The sequence below is a fragment of the Orycteropus afer genome, unplaced genomic scaffold (assembly GCF_000298275.1).
Source record: "Orycteropus afer afer isolate SDZICR_OR568_19922 unplaced genomic scaffold, OryAfe1.0 scaffold00003, whole genome shotgun sequence".
Taxonomy (NCBI): domain Eukaryota; kingdom Metazoa; phylum Chordata; class Mammalia; order Tubulidentata; family Orycteropodidae; genus Orycteropus; species Orycteropus afer.
Window position 1 is genome coordinate 25,937,428 of NW_006921590.1, and position 23,048 is coordinate 25,960,475.

Consider the following 23,048-nt stretch of genomic DNA (forward strand, 5'->3'; position numbering starts at 1 on the left):
AATTGTAAGAATAAACTCCTGTTTGTTAAAACCATCCCATTTGTGGTATATTACTGTCCGAGTGGCACTGTTATTGTTGTTATGTGCCATCGAGTCAGACCTGACTCATAGCGACCCCTCCTTGGGTTTCCAAGGCAGTATCACTATGGAAGTAGATTTCCCAACCTTCTTCCATGGAGTGGCTGGTAGGTTTGAACCTCCAGCCTCAGCCTTCTGGTTAGCAGTCAAGTGCCTTAGGCACTATGCTAGCAGAGCTCCCCAGAGTGGCACTAGGTAACCAAAACAGAGGAGTCAGAGGTTCTAAGATCTCATGTGCCCTGTGAGATCCTAAACTCTTTAAACACTTGGAATAGGTGAAAAAAATTGGACTTAGTATATGAACTGGTAAGTGCCAAATGGAGGCCACTGGTCTGTATACACAAGGCAGAGGCAGAGGGAAGCCTGCAACAGTTCGTTTTCCGCAATTCCAAAGAAAGCTCTAAAAAACCATGGGCTTAGAAACTGTGTGTTTGAGCCAAGCTTCCCAGATCTTCCAGGTCAGGGAAGTCCAAACCGACATCCAGGTTTCACCATCATTGGTGTGTAGAAAAAGCGTTAGTACATAAAGGGCCAAGAACAGAGCTGGAGAAAACCCTGCTTGGGAAAAGGGAACGGGTCCTGCAGGGCGACAACTAAAAGAAAAACCAAACCCACTGCCACTGAATCAATTCCAACTCATAGTGACCCCCACTGGTTTCCAAGGCTGTACACCCTTACGGAAGTAGATTGCTTCATCTTCCTCATGCAGAGCAGCTGGTGTGTTTGAACTGCTGACCTGGTCAGCAGACAGATGCCTTACCCAATACACCAGCAAAGCTCCTGGGAGACAACTAAACACCATTAACTAGAGAAAAATCATTCTTAATACCCCATCCTTCTCTTCTCCTGGGAACTAATGAACAACCTCAGTTTCTCACCCTTTGACATATCTTTTCCTGTACTTTTAGAAGAAAAGGAGTGAATCTTTGAAGTTTGCTATTTTTGAAAAGGCATTTTTGTCAATTTCTAAACTTCGGTTCAACATACACTGGATTTTATTTTTTCCTTTTCAATTTTTAAAAGCCTTCTTTCCTCTACTGTGAACTGTGAAAGATTTATCAGGGTTATGCAGTGAGTCACAGGCTGTGTCTAAATCATAGTTCTCCTGGTGGGCTGGTTCCCAGCGGCAGCCATTAAGATCATCCCTTGGCACTCTGAAGTTATAGTGTAGAAAGAACACATTCTAAGACCTGTGCTCTGTCCTTCCTGTGGTGAGTTATCCCTTTTTATGGATATTATGGGCCCTGGGTAGAGGTCTCAGAAAGGCTGTTATTCTGCATTCCTAATGGCTGCTGCATCTCTATTTCATTATGAAGAGCCCCATCTGGGCCCACGGGAACAGACAGCAATTTTCAATCACCATAACATTTACGGGAGATGGAAACTTGCATATTTGTCAAGACATGTTTTGAGCCAATGCTCAGCCCAGGAAAGAATATGGGCAGTCCCCAGTGAAATGAACACCCTCATACTCTAGGAGAGAAATGAACACTCCTATCTTTTACCAGTCTTGCAATCTCCTCCAATCATCCCCCTCCATCACATCTTACATAAGCTGCCACAAATCTTGCCTAAAGCACTCACCAGGTCATTCTCCCTCTCCTATCATTCCCCTGCTGTCAATAAAATTGAGTAGAGAGTCTTCAGCTTGACAGTCACAGCCTCTATATGTGGCTGCAACCCACTTTGCCAGACCAGCTTTCTCTCACCAATGAGTCTTAAGAGTTCTCAGTTAAAGGTCTTGTCTTTGTTACTTAGGGCTGCTATCACATAAATACCATAAGCAGGTGGCTTGTAAATAATAGAAATTTATTATCTCAGAGTTTTGGAAGCTAGAAGTCCAAACTAGGGCGTCAGCTCTAGAGGAGGGAGCTTCCTGGTCAGTAGCCTCTGGTGTTCCTTGGCATTCCTTATGTTGTAGAGGGATCTTTACATGGACTCTGTCTTTCCCCTGTATATATGTCTATTCTGCTTTTTTAATAAGATGCCACTCAGAAGGGATTAGGTTTAGGACCCCTTCTGCTCTAGTACTGGCTCATTAGCATAACAAAAGAAGTTACCTGTTTCCAAACAGGACATATTTATTACATGTATAGGTGTGAGGACTTCAACATTACCTTTTAGAAGACATAATTCAATCGACAACATGCATGTGCCAAAAGGCTCTCTCCTGGGGGATTCTGAATGGGTGGTCTTAGGCTGAGTCCAGGCAGCATTATTCTTCTGAGGCTTTCTAGATGATTCTCACATGGACCTTTGGATCAGAAGCTTAGCTTTTATAATCTAGACTCTACATTCTTTCCTGAATTTGCTCTTGTTTTCCAAGTCCATTCCTTTAAGCCACTATTCCTTCTGGCTATTTAAATTAATTAAAATGATAAATTTAGTTCTTCAGTCACACTAGCCACATACTTCTGTCACTGGACAAGTACTACTGAACAGCGATCTTTTAAAGCATCTCCTGTATAGATATAGCTAAAGATACATACAGATACAAAGATATCTAGATACAGATATGAGTCCTTACATGGTGCTCATCCAGTAACTGAAAAATTGACAATTCTAACCCACCCAGAGGTGCCTTGGAAGCCAAGCCTGGCAGTCTGCTTCCAAAAGATCACAGCTTCAAAAACCCTTTAAGTCAATCCACTTGACAGCATCTAAAAACAATAACAACTTAGATATATTGCTATAGTTACCTTGCCCTGCTGGGCCACAGACTCCAGTTTGAAGCCCTGGGTGGTGGGGGTCATTTCACCTTTCTGATTTCCAGTTCCTTCCTTGGCCAGCACATCATCCAATACCATTAGTCCCCACTCCTGCAAAAGAGAAGGTGGAACCACAAACCCTTGGAGGTGCTCCAACTCTGACAGCCCTAGAATCAATGATACTACTGGGGAGACACAATGACTCTGCCCTTTGCTTTCTCCCAGGGCCATATTAAAATATGTATCAGATCAAATCTTCTCATCTATAAGATGCCCATTTCACTTCTTTTACATGGTGTCTACAAGTGGAACTTCAGTAGAAGCCTAACCCCACTGTCTGCCTCACAGAAAGGCAACTCATCCACCTCCCAGTTCTCTACATTATATAATTCCTCTCACCACACAGCAGGGATCAAGTCCACTTCATCAGTAATAACACTAACTGCAGATGGAACTAAATCCCCAAAACAAACAACACATTTATAGTCTTGGCACAGCAGTTGCTTGGTTTTACATCTCTTTGGTGCGTTCTTCTCTTGAACAATAAGCTATAGGTTAATACTGTGACCTTTTCTAAAATAAACCCTCAAAACTGTGGCTAAAATTAACCACGTTGATTAGCTTAGCCTGCAGCATCACACATGGGGCTGTGAAAAGAAATCATCTTCTTAGCCAAAATGCATATTCATGACCCTTTCTGTATGGAGGACTAAATTAAGTACAGTACAGTCTCTTTTTACATACAGGACAGCAGGTTCTGCTCTTACAACTTTTTCTTCAAGTGACATCTATTTGATTTAGTGCACTAAATTCCCCTCCCCCTACACGTGTGCATGCACGCACACACACACAAATGCACACACATGGTAGAAATAAGCAGCACAATCCACTTGGAAATAGGTGTCTCCTGGATTTTGTAGTATTTACCTTTATCCTGTTTGTCAACATGATTCTCCTTGAGGCAAAACTATAGCATTCCTCTGAACTTTTTTCCTAGTTTGGAGAACTAAAGTTAAAGCGACTGGTTCAGGTTTGGTCTGTTCTCCACTAGATTCACAGAAATAAACAAAGGCTGAGAAAACCATTCTCTTGAGGGGAAATACAGGGAGACTGAGCAGAGACTCTGAAGGAGCTGGTCCAAAAGCTTGATTCTGTGTTTAGAGACAAAAGATAATTGCCTGTGACTTTAGGCAACTGATTTGAGCTCCCTGGGCCTTAGATGTTTGATCTATAAGATGGGGATTGTCATAACTCACCAGCCTGAAAATAGTGGCCTGAACCCCAGATGTTCTAAGGCCTGCAAATTTGTGACTTCTCTAATTTTACACGTGCATGAATCACCTGGGGAGTTGACCACATGCAGATTCTGATTGGGAGGCCTGGGGTGGCCACATTTCTGACACACTCAGCAGTAACGTTGACTCTCCTAGTCCACAAACCATATTTGGAGCAGCTAGGGACCATTTAACCAGGCAGTGAGATTATAACTAAGATTCTCATGAAGCAGGAAGATTTGAATTGCTACGAAAATGAGGCCTATGCTTCCTTTCCTGTTTTTCCTTGGCTTGTATATCCTCACTGACAGTTTCATGTACATCACAGTGTATTTTTTTATTTTATTTTATTTTATTTATTGTGATTTGGGTGAAGACTTACAGAGTGAATTCACTTTCCACACAGCAGTTCACATATACTTTGTCTCATGTCATTGACCACAGTTTACCACAATGCAACAGCTCCCCTCCCACTTCCTTCCCATAGTTACCTCTTTCCAGTGTCCATCCCTCCATACTCTCCTGCCCCCTGAGCTGTCTCCCTGTGCATAAGCAGCCCTTCCTTCTCCCATGATTGTTCTCTCCAGGGCATGTGTCTACTTGAGGTAAATGTTGAACTCACATGCCTGTACATTGTTTGGCTGGAAACTACAGGTGTGGGTTCAATTCCAGACCTGAAGGGCAGCTAGGGGCTATAGTCTCAGTGGTTCCACCAGGCTCTATTGGACCAGCAAACCTGGTCCCCACCTTCTCTTCCCCTCTAAATTGTTTTGAGTTTTGTTCCACATTGTTCTCCCTCTCTATCAAGGATCTCCTACATAGATCCCCTTCCAAGTGGATGACAGTGGTAGCTGGGCACCATCTAGTGCGTCTGGTCTCATCGTTGTATACATTGCAGGTCGGATGGTGTACCAATCGCTAGGACTGATTGTTTCCATTAATTTTGGTTTTCTTCTTTCTTCTTTGCTCTTGATGAGGAGAAACCCATTGTTGTATCTAGAATGGCAGCTTCCTAGCTTTTAAGATCCCAGTCGGTACTCGCCAAAGTAGGAGGTGGAACAATGTTTTGTATAGTATGTTATGCCAATTGAGCTTGATGTCCCCTGTGACTATGGTCCCAAGCCTGCAGGATCAACTACTTGGCCCTCTGGGTAGCTGGCTGTGACCAAGTAATGACCATAACCTTGCCCCTTGTCAGCTCTACTATACACCTGGGAATTCTGATCACTCACATAAACTTATAGCACCACTTTGTTAACTAGCCAGCTGGAGGCAGCCAGGAAACTGTCAGGAATACTTACTGGCACCAAGATGTTCTAAACTCACCAATGTGAACAGGCAAACTTAATATGGCAATTTGAATCAATAATCAGTCAAGGAAATCAAAAGGGGGAATCTGCTGCATGGATATTATGGACATTCTTACATTTAAAAATTTTAAATTAAAGGAAATGCATATCATACACATCAATTTAGGTAAAAATTTCTGGTCCTACTTAGAAAATGTTTTCCTGGATGCTGGATTTGTTTACAATGCTGGGTCTTCCTGGATGGCCTCCCCTTTCTTAATCCAGGGTACTTCTTGCTAAATGTGAACTGGTCATAGACAGTAAGGTAAACCCAAGTTTAAAAGGAAATCTTTCATGACCTATAAAATCTGGGAAAACTTCCATTTACATGATCCCAGAGCAGTATGTAATAACTACAATTACTTACCTTTGTATGACACTTTACAGTTCACAAAGTGCTTTCAAATATGTTTTTGTTTTATTTGAATCCCTGAAATCAACCATGTGAGACAGATGGTGTTATTCTCCATGTCACAGACAAGAAATGTAAGGTTCAGAGAGTTGCTTGACCTCTTAACTTAACTTGGAAATAGCACACCCCAAGTCCAGTGCTCTTTTGTATTAAATTATGTTGGCTACAGAAATCTGTTTGGCAATCTTCCAAGGCAGCCAAACATTCATTTTAGTCACAATTTCAACAGCACTGTTCTAGAGGACTGAGACCCAAATAAATCTCTAGTTTGCTTTGCACAAAGTCCACTCAACCTCAAAGTCTTGCTACTCAGACATTGGTTCAAGAATGAATTGCCCTGGTTCCTCCTGTGATTCATACAGGTCTGCTGAGCTGGCCTGGATGCTTACGCATCATCCTAAATTTCTCAGACATAATATTTATTGAATTCTAACTCATAGTTAGATGACAACATTCCCAAGAAATTCCTACTCACAATGGAGAAGAAAAAAATCTTGAAGCCACATGGTTCAGTGCCCTCTCCCTGTTAATATTCAGTCCTCAATGCCTCAGACCACAAATGTCTGTGCACTACAGCTGTCCCATGCTGCAAACAATGAGAAAGCCTGGGGCATGTGTATTGAATTTGCATCAAATTCTTCCCATAAACAGAAATACTAAATTACACCACTAGAAAATTAATTTTGCCCTATTCAGCAACAGGAGGCACTGGATATGTTGTAAATTTGCATGGTAACAACATTAAAAGTTTTTGTTTCAGTGAAGTTGAAGCCAAGATTCCATAAAGGGAAAGTAAACATCTAGCAAGCATATTTATTTTCCAGTACTGTTAGTGTATCTATCAACATGCTCAGAACACAAAGGTCAGGAAACTAGCCTCCCAGCCAAATCCAGGCTGCCTATTTTTATAAATAAAGTTTTACTGGAACACAGCATGCCTATTTGTTTACACATTGTCTATGGTTATTTTGGTCTACAATGACAGAGTTTTACAGTTGTTGTTGTTGTTATGTGCCGTCGAGTCAGACCCAACTCATAGCGACCCCCTTCTTGGGTTTCCAAGGCAGTATCACTATGGAAGTAGATTACCCAACCTTCCTTCCGAGGAGTGGCCAGCCTTCTGTTAGCAGTCAAGTGCCTTAGGCACTATGCTACCAGAGCTTTTACAGTAGAGTTGAGTAATTATGGCAGAGATGGTATGTACTACAAACCCATATTATTTATTTATTATTGACCCATTATGAGAGCTTGCCAACACTTGGTTTTAGGTGATAAATAGCTACTGGTCACTATGGATAAATACTATACACACACCTGTGGAGCTAGCAGCACCCATTCATTCAAATCCTTGGAGGCTTCCAATATAATCATAATAAACTTGGAAGTTGTACAATACTTTATGGTCAATGAAGCTCAGAACCTCCATTGTAAAACACAGACCTTTTTATTGGGGAAGAGAAAAATCTTGTTGAGCTTTTTCTGAATTCTAAGAACCAATAAAAAGAGCAAGAAATCATTTTCAGTATCTGATTTCAGCTTACCAAAGCAAGTCTTACCCAAACACTAAACCCTATCCACAAACCCTCCCTCAAAGCTATGCAAGAAGATACAAAATCCTGTGTGGGCCCATCCAGACCAAAGAAGAGTGAAGAAAATCAAAGACATAAGGAAATAATTAATACAAAGGACTAAAGGACCATGTGAACCCCAGCCTCCATGACCCTGAGACCAGAAGAACTAGATGGTGCCTGGCTACCACTGCTGACCACTCACTCTGCAAAGGATCACAGTAGGAGGTTCCAGATAGAGTAGGGGAAAATGTGGAACAAAACTCAAAAACATGAAAAAGACCAGGCTTACTGGTCTGATTAAGACTGGTGGAACTCCTAAGACTATGGCCCTTAGATACCCTTTAAGCTAGGAACTGAACTTAGCTCCCGTGACTCAACTTTCAGACAAGTGATAGACTGGCCTGTAGGGTAAACAGTAATACCAGGAGGATATGCATTCATTAGAACAATCAAGCATAGGAGAGTAAAAGGACAGCATTTGTCCAGGGATAGAGTAAGGAAGGTGGGAGATGATGGGTGAGGGAGGAAGTGGGAAGAATGCTGTTACAGTTGGGGGGCCACAATGAGTGTCACAAAACAGAATGTTTATGGATTGTTGAATGGAAAACCAATTTGCTCTGTAAACTTTCACACAAATCACAATTTAAAAGAAAAAAGAAAGAAGAGCCATGAATCTAGCACATCCTTGGGACCCAAGATCCCTGTGCTGAACTTCCTTGATCCAAGACACAAGGAGCTGTGACACCAGAGATAGTGAGAAGCAGTGGCAGAGAAATAGCGACAACAGAACCAAGAAATTGTCACGAGACAGAGTGGTAGGCTTCCTGGCCCATAGAGCAAGACAACTAAATGCCTTTGGGCAGAAGCCTTGCTGGTAGAGTGGGGTACCTCTCTGGGCACCTACATGCAAAGCTAAAAGAGCTCTGTAACAGTTGCCCAAATAGGGCAGAGGCCAAGGGGCTGCAGGACCAAGAGGTCAAGGCCAGAAAGAACGGCGCCTGTGGCACAGCTGAGAAGAAGATACCCTGATTGAAGAACTATATGCTCACTTGTTTCTGATCCTGAATTATAGCTTGTTACTTCCCTTAACAAATCCCATCATTGTGAAGGGGGAAAAAATCCTGTATGAGGCTGTGGGTGACCTCTAAGGGCTGCACCCTCTGTGATAAGAGACTAAACAGTATCTTCCCACTTGCTCATGGAGATGTGGGAAAGCTCTACTTCTACTGACAGCTTTAGGTAGGAAAAAATAAGACTCAAGAGAAATTAAAATCTGAAGCCTGAACTGGGTTAAAATCTGAATTTATACTCTTCATGTGTTATAGGATTTTCCCAAAGAATTACCATTAAATTAGTCTGGAGCCGACCCCAGGATGCCTGCCAAAAACAAATAGGAAAGGACTCTGGAGGGACATTTCTCCAAAACCTAGCTGTTTAGTGTTTGCGCAGAGAAAAGTCCCAACTGAAGATAACCTCTCAATCCAAAATTACTAACACACTCCAAATAATGTTGCCATGAACATGTAACTTTGCAAACTTGTAGAGCTGTTTTTCTGGAGGCTTAAGAACTGTAAGTGCAAATGCTGGGTCAAAGGGTATGAGCATTTCTGTCAGAGAACCTCCCTCCAGGTATGTAGCTGGCTTACTCTCTCATTTAATTCAATTCTTTACAAAAATGTTACCTCCTAAATAAAACCATGAATGTGTGATAATGCATAAATATAAAGGAAATATTTATCAAACAACTAACTACATCAAGAAATTCAGAAGTAACAAGTATCCCAGAAACACTACCCACATCCCTACATCTCATATCCTTTACTTGTCATGACCCTGCTCTTCACCCTGGAAATAACCAATATTTACTTTTATAAAGATTCACTGGTGGTACAGTGTTTAAGCGCTCGGCTGCTAACCAAAAGGTCAGCAGTTCAAACTCACCAGCCACATTGTAGGAGAAAGATGAGGCAGTCTGCTTCCATAAACATTTACAGCCTTGGAAATCCTATGAGGCAGTTCTACTCTGTCCTTTAGGGTTGCTCTGAGTTGGAATGGACTCACCGGCAGTGTGTTTGGTTTGGTTGCTTTTATAGTAATCACTTCCTTGCTTTTCTTTATAGTTTCCTAACTGTATCATTTCTAAATGATAAGTTTTACAGTGTTCATGGTTATATAAAGAGAATCATATATTGGGGAAAATTGGGATGGCTTGTGATCCAAACAGGAGTGAAATGGAGAGTGCCATGAGATAGGGTTAGGGGATGGTCATAAATAGGATCCTTATAAAACCAAACTAGTTGCTGTCAAGTCAGTTCCACCTCATGGTCACCTCATGTGTGTCCTGTTGTTGTTGTTATGTGCCGTCGAGTCGGCCCCGACTCATAGCGACCCCTCCTTGGGTTTCCGAGGCAGTATCACTACAGAAGTAGGATTGCCCAACCTTCCTTCCGAGGAGTGGCTGGTGGGTTTGAACTGCCAGCCGTCTGGTTAGCAGGCAAGTGTCTTAGCCACTATGCTACCAGAGCTCCCTCATGTGTGTCCTAGTAGAACTGTACTCCATAGGGTTTTTAAAGGCTAATTTTATGGAAGCAGACTGCCACGTGTTTTGGCCAAGATACCTCTAGGTGGATTCAAACCTCCAACCTTTTGATTAGCAGCAAGTGTGTTAACTATTTGCACCACTCAGACTCCATGTGGGTCATGCTAAAGATTTTCTGTTTTTTTATGCTAAGCCTTTAGAGAGTTTTAAGCAAGCAAGTGACAAACTTGGATTTTCAAAGATCGTTTTGGCAGCCATGTGGAGAATTAACTAGGCAGAGGAAGAGACTGGCTGGCACCTAGAGCAGCACTTCAGAGGAGATGACAGTTGTTTAGACTTGGGCAGTCACATAGTTCAACTAGCAGTCTGGTACTGGATCCTCAGAATCCATTTAGAGGAAACAACATTGAGATTTGGCAGAGTTTGAAAGCTTGTCTTACATCACAAAGCTAGTGTGTGTGTGTCAGGGGGAGGGGAATCAACTTCACTCTCTGTGCTTCTTGATTTCTCACTATACTATGCAACCTTCTTCCTTTATATTTATCATACAAAACAAAATTTAAAAGATACACCCAATGGTGTATCTTTTACTGCTCTAGGAAGGATGAAAATTTATTTACTGCTCTAGGAAAATGAAAAATTCCTAGAGCAAGATAAAGGAAAAATATATTTTGTATTTTATAAATGGTTATGGTTTCTCCTATCTAATCATTTGTAAAACTCAATTTAAAACACAAGCAAAATTTATGGTTAAAATGGTATAATTATTACTGAAATGAATAACTAGCAAAGATCAATTGATAAAATCTTAACAATGGAAATGGCATAAGTATTGTATTACTTGACTCAATAAAATGAAAATGACTATTTTAAACAGTGGGAAGAGGAAAAATTGTCATTATTAAAATGACAAAGTGTTAAGCATTTCAGACCCCAGGATGTGAATTAATAGGGTCTTACTGAAAAGCCTTCCAAAGTCTGTAGAGACTAATAAACTTTACAATAGAATAGGTGCATATGTAGAAATATTATAAATCAGGTCCCATTGGTGTTTTTGCTCTGTACTCAAATAGAATTGTGTTTATTCCTTCAGTACATTAAGTGCTTTGTCAGTCATCTAATTTTTCACAGGTTATTAAACTAAAAATAATTTTAACTCTTCCAAAGAGAACATTAAACAAAAAGGAGTATAATCATTTAAAAATATAACTGGAGAAACTGAAATAAAGACAGCTATACTTGTATTTATCACTGTTGACATGGAACAATCCATCTAAAAATGAGCTCTGAAATCCCATGCCACCAGGGAAAAAAACACAATTTACTGTCACCATATCTCTACTGTCTGATGGTTTTTCTATTTCTATGATGACGATATCTGAAAATCAACCTGCTCTAATGCATTAACTGCTTTTGCGAATGCTACAGCTCTCCAAGGACTTTTATTTTACTTTTTTTTTGAAATGTAGAAGAGTTAAACAAAATAATGTATTAAACAATTTGCATCTCATGTGAGACTTTTCAATGATAAGAAATTGCTACATCTGAGAAACTCTGGAGCCAGGCATTTGGGTGACTGATTTGGAAACCTCTAAACTCACTGAGGGAAAATACAAATAAATGCATGTACTTCATCATCAAACTATCCCTGTAGGAGACCCTGAACCAATTTCAAGATCTCATATCTACCTATTTAGCACATAAAATTATGTCAATAAAAACACAACAATTCATCATCTCTATAAGACTGCAGATTTTTAAGATCATTACAGTAACACAGGCAACATTTTTTTCTACTTATTAATGATTTCACACCCATGAAAATCAAATATAGCAGGGATTTTACCTTGTTATTGTTGTTAGGTGCAATTAAGTCAGTTCCAACTAAAAGCAATCCTCTATACTAAACTCAAAAAAAAATTCACTGCCATCCAGTCAATTCTGACTCACAATGACCCCTCCTTGGGTTTCCGAGGCAGTATCTCTATGGAAGTAGATTTCTCAGTCTTCCTTCTAAGAAGTGGCTGATGGGTTTGAACTGCCAGCCTTCTGGTTAGAAGTCAGATGCCTTATGCACTACTCCACCACTGAATTACTGCCTAGTCCTAAGCCATCCTCACAAGATTTGCTGTATTTGAGCCCTTTGTTGCAGCCACAGAGCCCATTTTTGCAGCAGCATAAGAAGACAAGGTAAAGTATTATAATGAAATGTACAAAGATATGGAATTAGCAAACCAAGAACTCACTATGAGTCGGAATTAACTCAATGGCATCTAACAACAACATTTTTGCAGCCGCTGAATCAAGAGGAAAACCGTGCTTGGCATCTATCAAGGTGAAAGAACTGAAGAAAAAATTCACGCCTCAAGTTTTAATATTGACAGTTTCTATGGGCAAAATATTGAATGATGCAGAAAGCATCTAAAGGAGATGAAAAGAATATATAGAGTCACTGTACCAAAAAGAATTGGCCAACGTTCAACCATTTCAGGAGGTAGATCAAGAACCAATGGTGTTTAAGGAAGAAATCCAGGCTGCACGGAAGGAACTGGTGAAAAACAAGGCTCTAGGAATTGACAGAATGCCCATCGAAGTGTTTCAACAAACATATGCAGCACTGGAGGTATTCACTCATTTATGCCAAGTAATTTGGAAGACAGCTAGCTGGCCAGTGAACTGGAAGAAATCCATATTGGTGCCCATTCCAAAGAAAGGTGGTCCAACAGAATGTGGACATTATCAAACAATATCATTAATACCACACCCAAGTAAAATTTTGCTGAAGATAATTAAAAAATAGTTGCAGAAATATATTGACAGGGAACTTCCAGAAATGCAAGCTAGATTCAGAAGAGGATGTGAAATGAGGGATATCATTGCTGATACCAAATGAATATTAGCTGAAAGTAAAGAATACCAGAAAGATGTTTACCTGTTTTATTGACTATGCAAAGATATTTGTGTGGATCATAAGAAATTATGGATAACATTTTGAAGAATGGAAATTCCAGAATACTTAATTGTGCTCCTCAGAAACCTGTACATAGACTAAGGGGCAGTCATTTGAACAGAACAAGGGAAATTGCATGGTTTAAAATAAGGAAGGATGTGTGTCAGGGTTGTGTCCTTTCACCATATGATCCTTTCACTTATTCAATTTGTATGCTGAACAAATAATCTGAGAAGCAGGACTATATGAAGAAGAACAAATCTGTCCTAGAAGAAGTACAGCTTTAATGCTCGTTGGAAGCAAGAATGGCTAGACTTCATCTTACCTCCTTTGGTCATGTTGTTAGAAGGGTCCACTCCCTGGAAAAGAATATCATGCTTGGTAAAGTGGAGGGTCAGAGAATAAGGGGAAGACCCTGAGTGAAATGGATTGACACAGTGGCTGCAACGATGGGATCAAACATAGCAACAATTGTGAGGATGGTGCAGGACTGGACAGCATTTCTTTCTGTTGTACATGGGGTCACTATGAGTCGGAATTAACTCGATGGCATCTAACAACAACATTTTTCCAGCCGCTGAATCAATCCATCTCATTGAGGGTTTTCCTCTTTTTTTGCTGATGCTTTACTTTAGCAAGCATGATGTTTTTCTCCAGGGACTTGTCCCTCCTGATATCATGTCTGAAGCACATGAAATGAAGTTTTTCATGCTCTAAGGAGCATTCTGGCTGTTAATTCTTCTAAGACAGACTTGTTCATTCTTCTAGAAGTCTATGGCATATTCAAGGTTATTCACCAACACCATAATTCAAAGACATCAATTCTTCAGTCTTATTCGTTGTCCAGCTTTCACATGGATATGAAATGACTGAAAATATCATGGCTTGGGTCAGGCCCACCTTAGTCCTCAAAATGACATCTTCTCTCTTGAACACTTCAAAGAGGTCTTTTGCAGCAGATTTGTTAATGCAATATTGTCTGATTATTTGACTGCTCCTTCCATGGGCGTTGACTCTGTAAAATGAAATCTTTGACACTTTCAATCTTTTCTCCATTTATCATAATGTTCCTTATTGGTCCAGCTGTGAGGACTTGGCACAATTTTGATCCTGCATTTGGTTGAGCCTTCATCTTTGGTTCCTGGACTTGAACCAGTGGCCTCCCATGTTGCCTATTGATTTTAGGATTGTGCTGTTTTCCCTGTCAATCTTGGGTTCATCAGCATCAGCAGCCAGCAGCTGCATGAGTCAGAAGAAGCCTCTAGCTTGCTGCAGTGAGCCTGGAATAGGAGGCAGATCTGAAACCCAAGGTCGAGGGGCCTTCACCCAGCCCCTAGAGCTGGCACTCTGGATTCAGACTTCTAGCCTCCTGAACTGTAAGAGAACAAATTCCTGTTTGTTAAAGCCATCCACTTGTGGTGTATCCATTATGGCATCACTAGAGAACAAAGACACCCACAAAGGCCATTTTTAAGAAAGTAAGAAACTGTGAGAACTGCCTTGTCAGCACAGTAATAACTATTATCCCAAGCACTATAACTTCCAATTTATAATGGGTGAAAATGGTCTTTGGAGAGGCTAAATCAAGGTATAACAATGAATAGATTTGCGTTTGTTATAGCCTTTGTTCGCTATTCTCTGGCTCAATGAAGTAAAGCCATTGCCCTCTTCAAAAGACTGAGGATGAAAGGAAAAGTAGAGAAGGGCATCTGTGGCCAGCTCTCTGCTGCAGAGGTTCCCCGACCCCCAGCCTGCCTTACCACAGCTAAAAGAAATAGCACCTGCTCTTTATAAAGAGATTCGTTCCCCCCTAATGTGGGTATAGTGAGAGCCATTTTATAAAGTATCTCATAGATACTGGGAGAACAAGCAGAAAAGTACAGGTGAGTCTATTATATTTCCCAAAACACATCACCATGCTCAGCAAACATGAATCAGTTCTGCCACTATTATTGGATTGTGTGTAGAGAGGCAGGTGGTCTTGTAGCTGGAGTAGAGTCCGGGCACCCGGAGAAGCCACAGTCCAACAGCGTGCACCGTCACACTCTTGGTAACCTTGGCTGAGTCCTCCAACTTAGTGAGCCTGTGGGAAATGGCTGGAAATTTTAGGATGAAGACTTCTTTTGACTATTCAAAGTTATGACTACATCTGATATTTAAGTTCAAATTACATGAGAAAGAAGACTCTTAAGGGAAAAAATTATCTATGTCTCTTCCTTCTCTTTCTCCGCAACACAGAAAGGCTAGGAAATTCTTTGCATGAGATAGTATGTGGTAGTTTGAAAGTCCCCATTTCTTAGGAATTCATGCATTTATTTAGCAAGTAGGTCTGAGTGCTCTGTGTCGTGTTTTGCAGCTATCATGCAGAACAGGACAGACATGGCTCCTGCCATCCTGGAGATTAACAGTGAGCACCCATTAAGAGTGGTCATTGTGGTAAAATAGTGGTTCCCAAGCTTATATGTGCTGCAGGATCACCTAGAGGGCTTGTTAAAATGTAGATTAGGCGGGATGGTGCCCTGAACATTTGCATATCTAACAAGTTCCTGGTGCTAGTGCTGCAGCTTTTCTGGGAACTACCCTTTGAGAGGCACATGACTGCTAACTGGAAGGCTGGCAGTTCAAACCCACCAGCCACTCCTCAGAAGGAAGGTTGGACAATCTACTTCCATAGTGACACCACCTCAGAAAACCAAGGGGGCATCGCTGTGAGTTGGGTCCAACTCGATGGCACAAAACAAATCATCTCCTAAGTCAAAGTCTATCCTTCATTTTCTTCTTTTCAGAATAATGAGGAAAATCACGACTTTTATCTATGGAATTGTTTTTACTAGCAAAGATTAAAATTTTTAGCCAGCCATAAAGTAGTACTGTTGTTGTGTGCCATATTACAAATTCATAGAAAAAAAGAAATAGGAGGCTTGTGTCCACCGTGAGAGCTGTGTGACCTTTGATGGGTTATTAGTGTAGCTGAGTCTTGCTTTCCTTATCTGCAAAATGGGCATAAAAATGTCTCTGGGCTGTCTTGAAGTGTTGCTGCAGTAATAGATGAAACAATGGATCTGAATGTGCTTTTAAAACTGTAAAATGGTGTGCAAATATAAGGACCGTGACTTCGGGCTTCTCATTTTCAGCTTTGTTCTTACTCATCAAAAAATGAGATCAATGCCTTGTAACTCCATAGAGATTATGTGCATAATTGAGACACCCAGTGGCACAGTAACATGAGGTTTTCTGAAGTTATTTCTTTTGTCATTATTTGTACTTAACTCTGAAGGTTGGAAGATGTTGAGATATTATAGAGTATTCTATCGTAGTGATTCTATTTGAACTTGCTACATCCAAGAGCTGTGGTTTTCAAAGTACAGTGCCTGGACTTGCAGCATCAGCATCAGCAACTCTGGAGGTGGTCTACATTTTACCCAGCCCTCCGGATGATCTGGTGCTCACTCAAATCTCAGAAGGCAAAGTAGGGTCTTACTTGAAGGGCCAGACAAAATCCACCCTTTTTCTGGAACAGGTGATTGCATTTTTCCTTCTCCAGCATGGGTTTGCACGTTTGAGTCCAAGCCCAGCCAGCCATTATTGGGTCCTGTCATCAACTCACTCTGCCACTGCCTGCCTGGTGCACAGAGAGCTGGAATGCCATTCCAGTGTATCTGTCATAAGGCTCACTTCAGGGTGTGAGAAAATTAAAGCTATTTATCATAGATTATTTTTTCCACAGTGACAGGAGAAATGAGCCTTAGCCTAATAAGACTTCAATTTGGACCCATGTATGAAAAACACATGCTTGGCAAACACAGTTTGAGCAGACTTAAATTTCTTTTGGCTTTTCCCTTGAAAAATGAGCACTGTTGTGAGTGGCACTAAGCTTGTGGTGTTTGTGTAAGAAACACTGGTGCTAGATCCAGCTGAATCTATTTCAAGACTTCAGCACATGTGGCAGGATGGAACTTTCCTCCTTATTATTTCCTCCTTCCAGCCTTTCCTTGAAGGGTATCCTGGAAAAAAGAGGGGAAGAGACTAAGACTCCTTATACAAAGAGGCATGTCATGGGAAGAGGGTATAGTATTTTAGCAAGAGAAAGCCTGTTTTTGTAAATAAAGTTTTACTGGAATGTGACTATACTTATTTGTTTATGTATTGTCTATGAGTGCTGTCATGCTACATAGGCAAAGTTGTAACAGAGACCATATAAACCCACATGGCCTAAAATTTTTAGTATGGCCTTTACAGAAAAAGTTTTCCAGCCTTTATTATAGTGGCTCCCTGTAAGTCACCTGAAGGGAGCCAAGGTGGGACCAGTGGATAGCAGGACAATGAGGGGAGAACTGAGTAGTGAAATGCCCTCCCTGTGGAATCTAACAGGAGGGAAACCAGAGAAATGATTCCTTATTTGAGTTGGGTTCTGGGTTGAGAAGTGATTCTATTTGAAATTTAAAGAAGTATTTTAAACTTTGTAATTTATAATATTGAGATTTCTGCCTGGTGATTGGTATTACAGGCAAAACTATAGAGTATTTGCCTTACCACTTTTAATAGTAAATGACATTTCCTGGATACATACCATCCATGTGCACAGTACTTTGTATCCATTAAACTATTTAATGTTCACAATAATTCTATGAGATGGGTACTACCTTCTCCATTTTTTACAGATGACAAAACTGAAGTACAGAAAGGTTCAACAGTGCCCAAGGTCACGGTTTTACTGCAGGTCTTTCTATTACCAAAGTCAGAATTATAAACCCGTATTTTTAAAACTGTGGGCTGTGAGATCAGTTGCAAGTTGGAACTAGCATTTTTTTTTTTTTTAAATTAAGTGGAATGGAAAATTCCAGAGTGTGTCACATATAGTAAGTCTTGATATATGAAACGTTTTGTTTTATTTACAAACACAGACACAGGTACATGCACACACATACACTTCTGTGTGCTTGGCAAAAGGCAAACAGTATTTCTTACTGTCCTAGTCAAGTTTGAAAGCAAATATTCTTTCCTTGGGTGGGAAAGGAGGGATAGAAGAGAAAGAGAAAAAGGACAAGATAGTGGAAGAACAAGAGCTAGAGAAGATGAATGAGTGAATGAGCGAGTAACTGTCAAAGTGATAGATTCAGGGAGAGGAAGATGATGGGGGACCCTCAGGGAGGCAGATGTAGTGCATCTCTTCTGCCTGCCATTCTACTCAGTGAGCACTTGCCCCCTCTCAAGGCCCAGTGGAGTCCTGAGCTGCTGTCATCTCAGTGGATTTTAGTTTTGACACTTTGACACTTCTCATTCAGTGACCCTCTTGCCATTCTGAACGTGAGTCTAATAATATTATGCACTTTTCATAGATACATGGCCTCTATATAAATTTCATCTGGTGCTTAGCTGAACAAGATAAAGGTTAGAGATACCCAGAGAAGGTATGAGATTCCCCAGTATGCCCATTCCTAAGCAATTGATAAAGGCAGTTTTTAATATATGTAGTTTCTGTCTTTTGAGCTGAATAGCTTGGAATCCACTGTACTGCCTCTTGTGTTTCAGTAGGAAACCATAGATTAACAGATTTTAGTCTCATATGATTAGGGAATTCTGTATCCATTAAGAACTATACTTTTCAAAGGATTCTAGAGTCAGCTAATGAAAAGTTCATTACTACAGATGTGGCAATTGAGTGAGCATTTATACAAAGCTCACCTATTTAAGAATTGTGTTATTGAATCCTTGTGGCTACCCTGCTTGATTGTCCTTATATCAGTTTTACTGGAGAAATTGGAGCTCAGGAGGTATAAGTCTTGCAATGAATTACTTGATGTGGCCCTTCTAGCCATTGTCCTCCATTCTGTGATGTATTGTAAATCCTATTATCCATGCCTGTTTAGGGTGGTGTGGTGATTAAGGTCAGGTGTTAGCTTGGCTGGGAAGCTGGTAGTCGTCAATCCTATAATGACTGGCAATCGGCTTTGTGGTGGGATTTGTTGTGAGCAACTGAGTAGCTGCTGATTGTTAAAGCCATCCACTTGGGTTATTTCTGTTGGAGCAGCACAGGTGGGATATATCTTGAGTCCCACCTTGCTGGAGGGTATAACTCAAATCACCACTTTTAGCTTCCTTGAGGGTATACCTATGAATCTCCTGGGAAGGTTCACCCTTTTCTTGCTCCGGTTGTTTTGGCTCATTGTCATCTCACCCCGGGATGTGACAGCAGCCGTCATCTGGTCTGCTGATCGAGGTTCGTCAAACCCCAAGAATTGGGAGGATCCTCCAGACCTACTCACAGACCTGGGAGTTGCCAGCCTGCCAGCCTCTACCACCACTATGTGAGATGATCCCTTGGGTGTCTGTGAGTTCTGTGAGACATTATATTGAAATACAGAACCCTAAGATGGGGGAGATTACTGAGAAGATGAGGAGGAGTTAATGTCTGAAATGATGAAGTGGCGCAGTAGTTTGGACATTTGGGACATCTTTAACCTGTGCCTCATGGGGACAGGCCTTGGGCTGATCTTTTGAAGAGAAGTTGTTCAAGCAAGTCTCTTGGCAAGGTTCTCATCTAGGAGAAGGTAGAGCTAGATTCAAACTTTTCTGACCCCAAATTCCATATTCTTTGTTTTGCTAGACAGAATAGGAGACTCAATAGTGTAGTAGTTAAGCTCTGGGCTGCTAATCAGAATGTTCACAGTTTGAACCCACCAGGAAGATGTGGCAGTCTACTTCTGTAAAGGTTTATAACCTTGGAAACCCTATGGCGGCAGTTCTACTCTGTCCTGTAGGATTACTATGAGTCAGAATCAACTCAATGGTAACAGGCTTGTTTTGCCTTTTTGACAGAAAATAGCAACAGTGACATGAAAAATTGTGCTGTGTGTGACAATTTAGAAGGATTATTTTGTTTATAAGTCAAAGCATGGTACATTTTAGAGGCTAAAATGCCCACTGTTTTACTGTAGTTGGGTATCATTATGTAATGGCTTCTTCTTCCTGCCCAAGGATGTTTTTCTATTTCTAGGTCTCTGTTACCAATTGGAACTGATATTGCTATGCATTTTCTGATATAGTCTTTAGCCTTTCTTGTTTGAAGATTTATAAGTACCAATTTTAATTTTTGTTACTAATAATATTGCACCAGGTAACTTGGTTAGCTACTGCTTGGCATCAGTTTAAGTGAATGTATTTTAAAAAATGAAAAAATAAATAAATACTGTGTGTGTAAATATGAGTGAGTAGGACCCACCAGAGTGAACTCCATCTCAGAAGCTTCATAGCCTGTTTGAAAAGAATTGTAAAGTTCTGCACTGTTTGCCAAAATACCACTGTTACAGATTCTACCCATATTATCTGGTCTACCCATATTTTCTTTTAAGGAATACCTGGGAAGAAGGCTGGCCCAGCTCCACAACAACAGCTTCTGCTAAAACGTCATTTGGACTGTGATAGGACCCTGAAGCCAGGGCTTCTTGTTTTCATTTGTGCCAGAGTCCCCTCATTTGTAGCAAGGAGTCATGCCTCCAAATGTAAAGACTTTAAAAGCAAATAGTGTTTTCTTGTTTCTTGGTTTTATTTGCTCACCTTCAAAAGGTGGAGTCACCCCTGCATCCCTCTGTTGATTTCTCATTGCTGAATGTCAGTTACATTCAACCACATACTTTTTAGGAAGCAAAAATTCAGTTCTATGCTCCATGGAAGCTTTATCAGTGCAAACAAAATGCACATCTCTGGAAAGCATGGGGTTGTGTGTGGGGGTCCTACTTCATTATAATTTTAATAACTGTTGGGACCTGATAGTTGTTTATTTTCCATTTCAGAGATCCCAGAAGACCCACTTGAGGCTGAAGAGTATTATGCTGATGCATTTGATTCCTGTTCTGAAGAGAGTGAGGAGAAGGAGGAAGAAATAGTGTTTTCAGGGTCTGAAGAAGAGGTCGTTGATGAGGAGCCCCAGCCTGCTTACAGAACAAACCAACAGGTACACACTGTTCCACACCAGAATTACTGAAACTGATTGGACTGTGATTGGACTGTGCCGCTCTAACAGAAGATACCGCAAATGGGATGCCTTTAACAAACAGGAGTTTACTCTTACAATTTTTGGAGGCTAGAAGTCCAAGTTCCAAGTGCCAGGCTCTAGGGGCTGGGTGAAATCCTCTCGACCTTGGGCTTCAGCTCTGTCTCTTTCTCCCAGCCCACTGAAGCTGGAGGCATCTCTTCATTCAGGCAGCTACTGGCTGCCGAGGCTGACAAGCCCAAGGTCGACAAATAAAATGAAACAGTCTTGATGTTAACAAACCACATGGCAGGCCATTGATTGAAGTCCATTGAAAGTCCCATGATTGACAGAGCATGGCAGGCTGCTGAACAATGACATGGCCACATGCACGGTCCAAGCATGCTATAAGCTAGAGGCCATTCCAAAAGCTGCTTCTTATAAATGGAAAAAAGACCACATCCCTAAAGCAGCTACTCAGCTGCTTGTGGTAGATTCCACCATGGAGTTGATTGCCAGTCTCATCATGGAGAATAACTTACCACCAGCTGCCCAGCCACTCAGCCAGGCCCAGTCAAGTTAACACACAACCTTAACTACCACAGGGTCTTACAGCATGCACTGGGGGATGGAAATTGGGGTTTATTATAATGGCTCCACAAGGCTTTCCATGAGATAAGACTTAAAAAAAAAAAAAAAAAAATTGTGATTTTGGTGAAAGCTTACAGAGAAAATCAATTTTCCATTCAACAGTTCTCAAACATTTTGTTTCATGTCATTGATTGTAATACCCTTAATGTAACATCATATCTTTCCTACCACATCCTCCTTGTGTTTCTTGGTTCCATTCTTCCTTGTCTCCTAACCCTTTTGAACTTTGTCCTTGAGCAAATGCTGCCCTTTTGATCTCTAATGGTTGATTGTTCTAAGGAATGTCTACCTTCATGGAGTTATTGTTTACCTTGTAGACCTGTCAATTGTTTGACTGAAAATTGAACTATGGGAGTAAGTTCAGTTCCAGGTCCCAATGGGTGACCAAAGACCATTGTCTTGAGGGGGGTTCTACCAGTCTCTATTTGACTGGTAAGCCTGGTCATTTTTACTATTTTGAATTTTGTTCTACATTTTTCTCCCACTCCATCCAAGACCTTCTAATATGGTCCCTTTCAGAGCAGTCAGTAGTGGTAGCTAAGCCCCATCTAGTTCTTCTGGTCGTGGAGGCTGATGTTTGCATGGTCCATTAGTCCTTTGGACTAATTGTTTCCATGTGTCTTTGATTTTCTTCACTTTTCTTTGCTTCTGACTAGGGGAGATCAATAGTTGCACCTTAGATGGCTGTTTGAAAGCTTTTAAAACCCAAGTTGCTACTCAACAAAGTAGGACTCAGAACATTGTCTTTGTGGAGTATGTTGTTACAATTGTTCTTGATGTTACTGAGACTAAGGAGCTGAGTCACCAAGCCAAGCAACTCACTCCCTCAGGGTTTTTGGTTATGGCTAAGAAGTTTTCACAACTTTGCCCTCTGTATGCTCTCCTATATTCATGGATATATTTGCACCATATGTAAATACATATTTGAAATACCTTCTGTCAAATCTATACATATTCATGAGTATAGTCCCATTCTCCTTCCCATACCTTTTCAGTTTGTGTGTCTATGTATACACTCGTAGATTATTGATTACTGTTACTGTGATTGCAGGATTGTGTGTGAATTGGTATTTACCTGTTACTTTTAACTCTTGTACTCTTCCTGTGTCTTTTTTACTTTGATCATTTTATGCTGACCTCTTCCTTAGCATATATTGCCTTTCCGTTCACCCAAATTAATATGTGTCTACCCTCTAGATGGGCAATCCTACTTCTGTAGTGATACTGCCTCGGAAACCCAAGGAGGGGTCACTATGAGTCGGGGCTGACTCGACGGCAAACAACAACAGCAACAACAACCCTCTAGTTAGTGATTTACCCTCCTTTTCTCTCCCACCCCTGGTAACCTTCAAAGAACATTTCTTTTATGTGGAAACCTTTTCTTGACTTTTTACAATGGTAATCTTATGCAACATTTGTCCTTTTGTGATCAACTTATTTCATTAAGCATAATGTCCACTGTTGTTGTTGTTATGTGCCGTCGAGTCGGCCCCAACTCAAAGCGACCCCTACTTGGGTTTCCAAGGTGCTATCACTACGGAAGT

At 40.9% G+C, this 23,048-nt stretch overlaps 1 protein-coding gene across 1 annotated transcript in view; it reads left to right on the forward strand.

Annotated features, from left to right (window-relative positions):
• NEK11 (NIMA related kinase 11) overlaps nt 1-23,048 on the forward strand; it is a 576,822-nt gene that overhangs the window by 363,637 nt on the left and 190,137 nt on the right. The window contains exon 13 of the mRNA XM_007937422.1: nt 20,675-20,835. Within this exon, the coding sequence (XP_007935613.1) occupies nt 20,675-20,835 (161 nt within the window). The remainder of the gene's footprint in view (nt 1-20,674; nt 20,836-23,048) is intronic.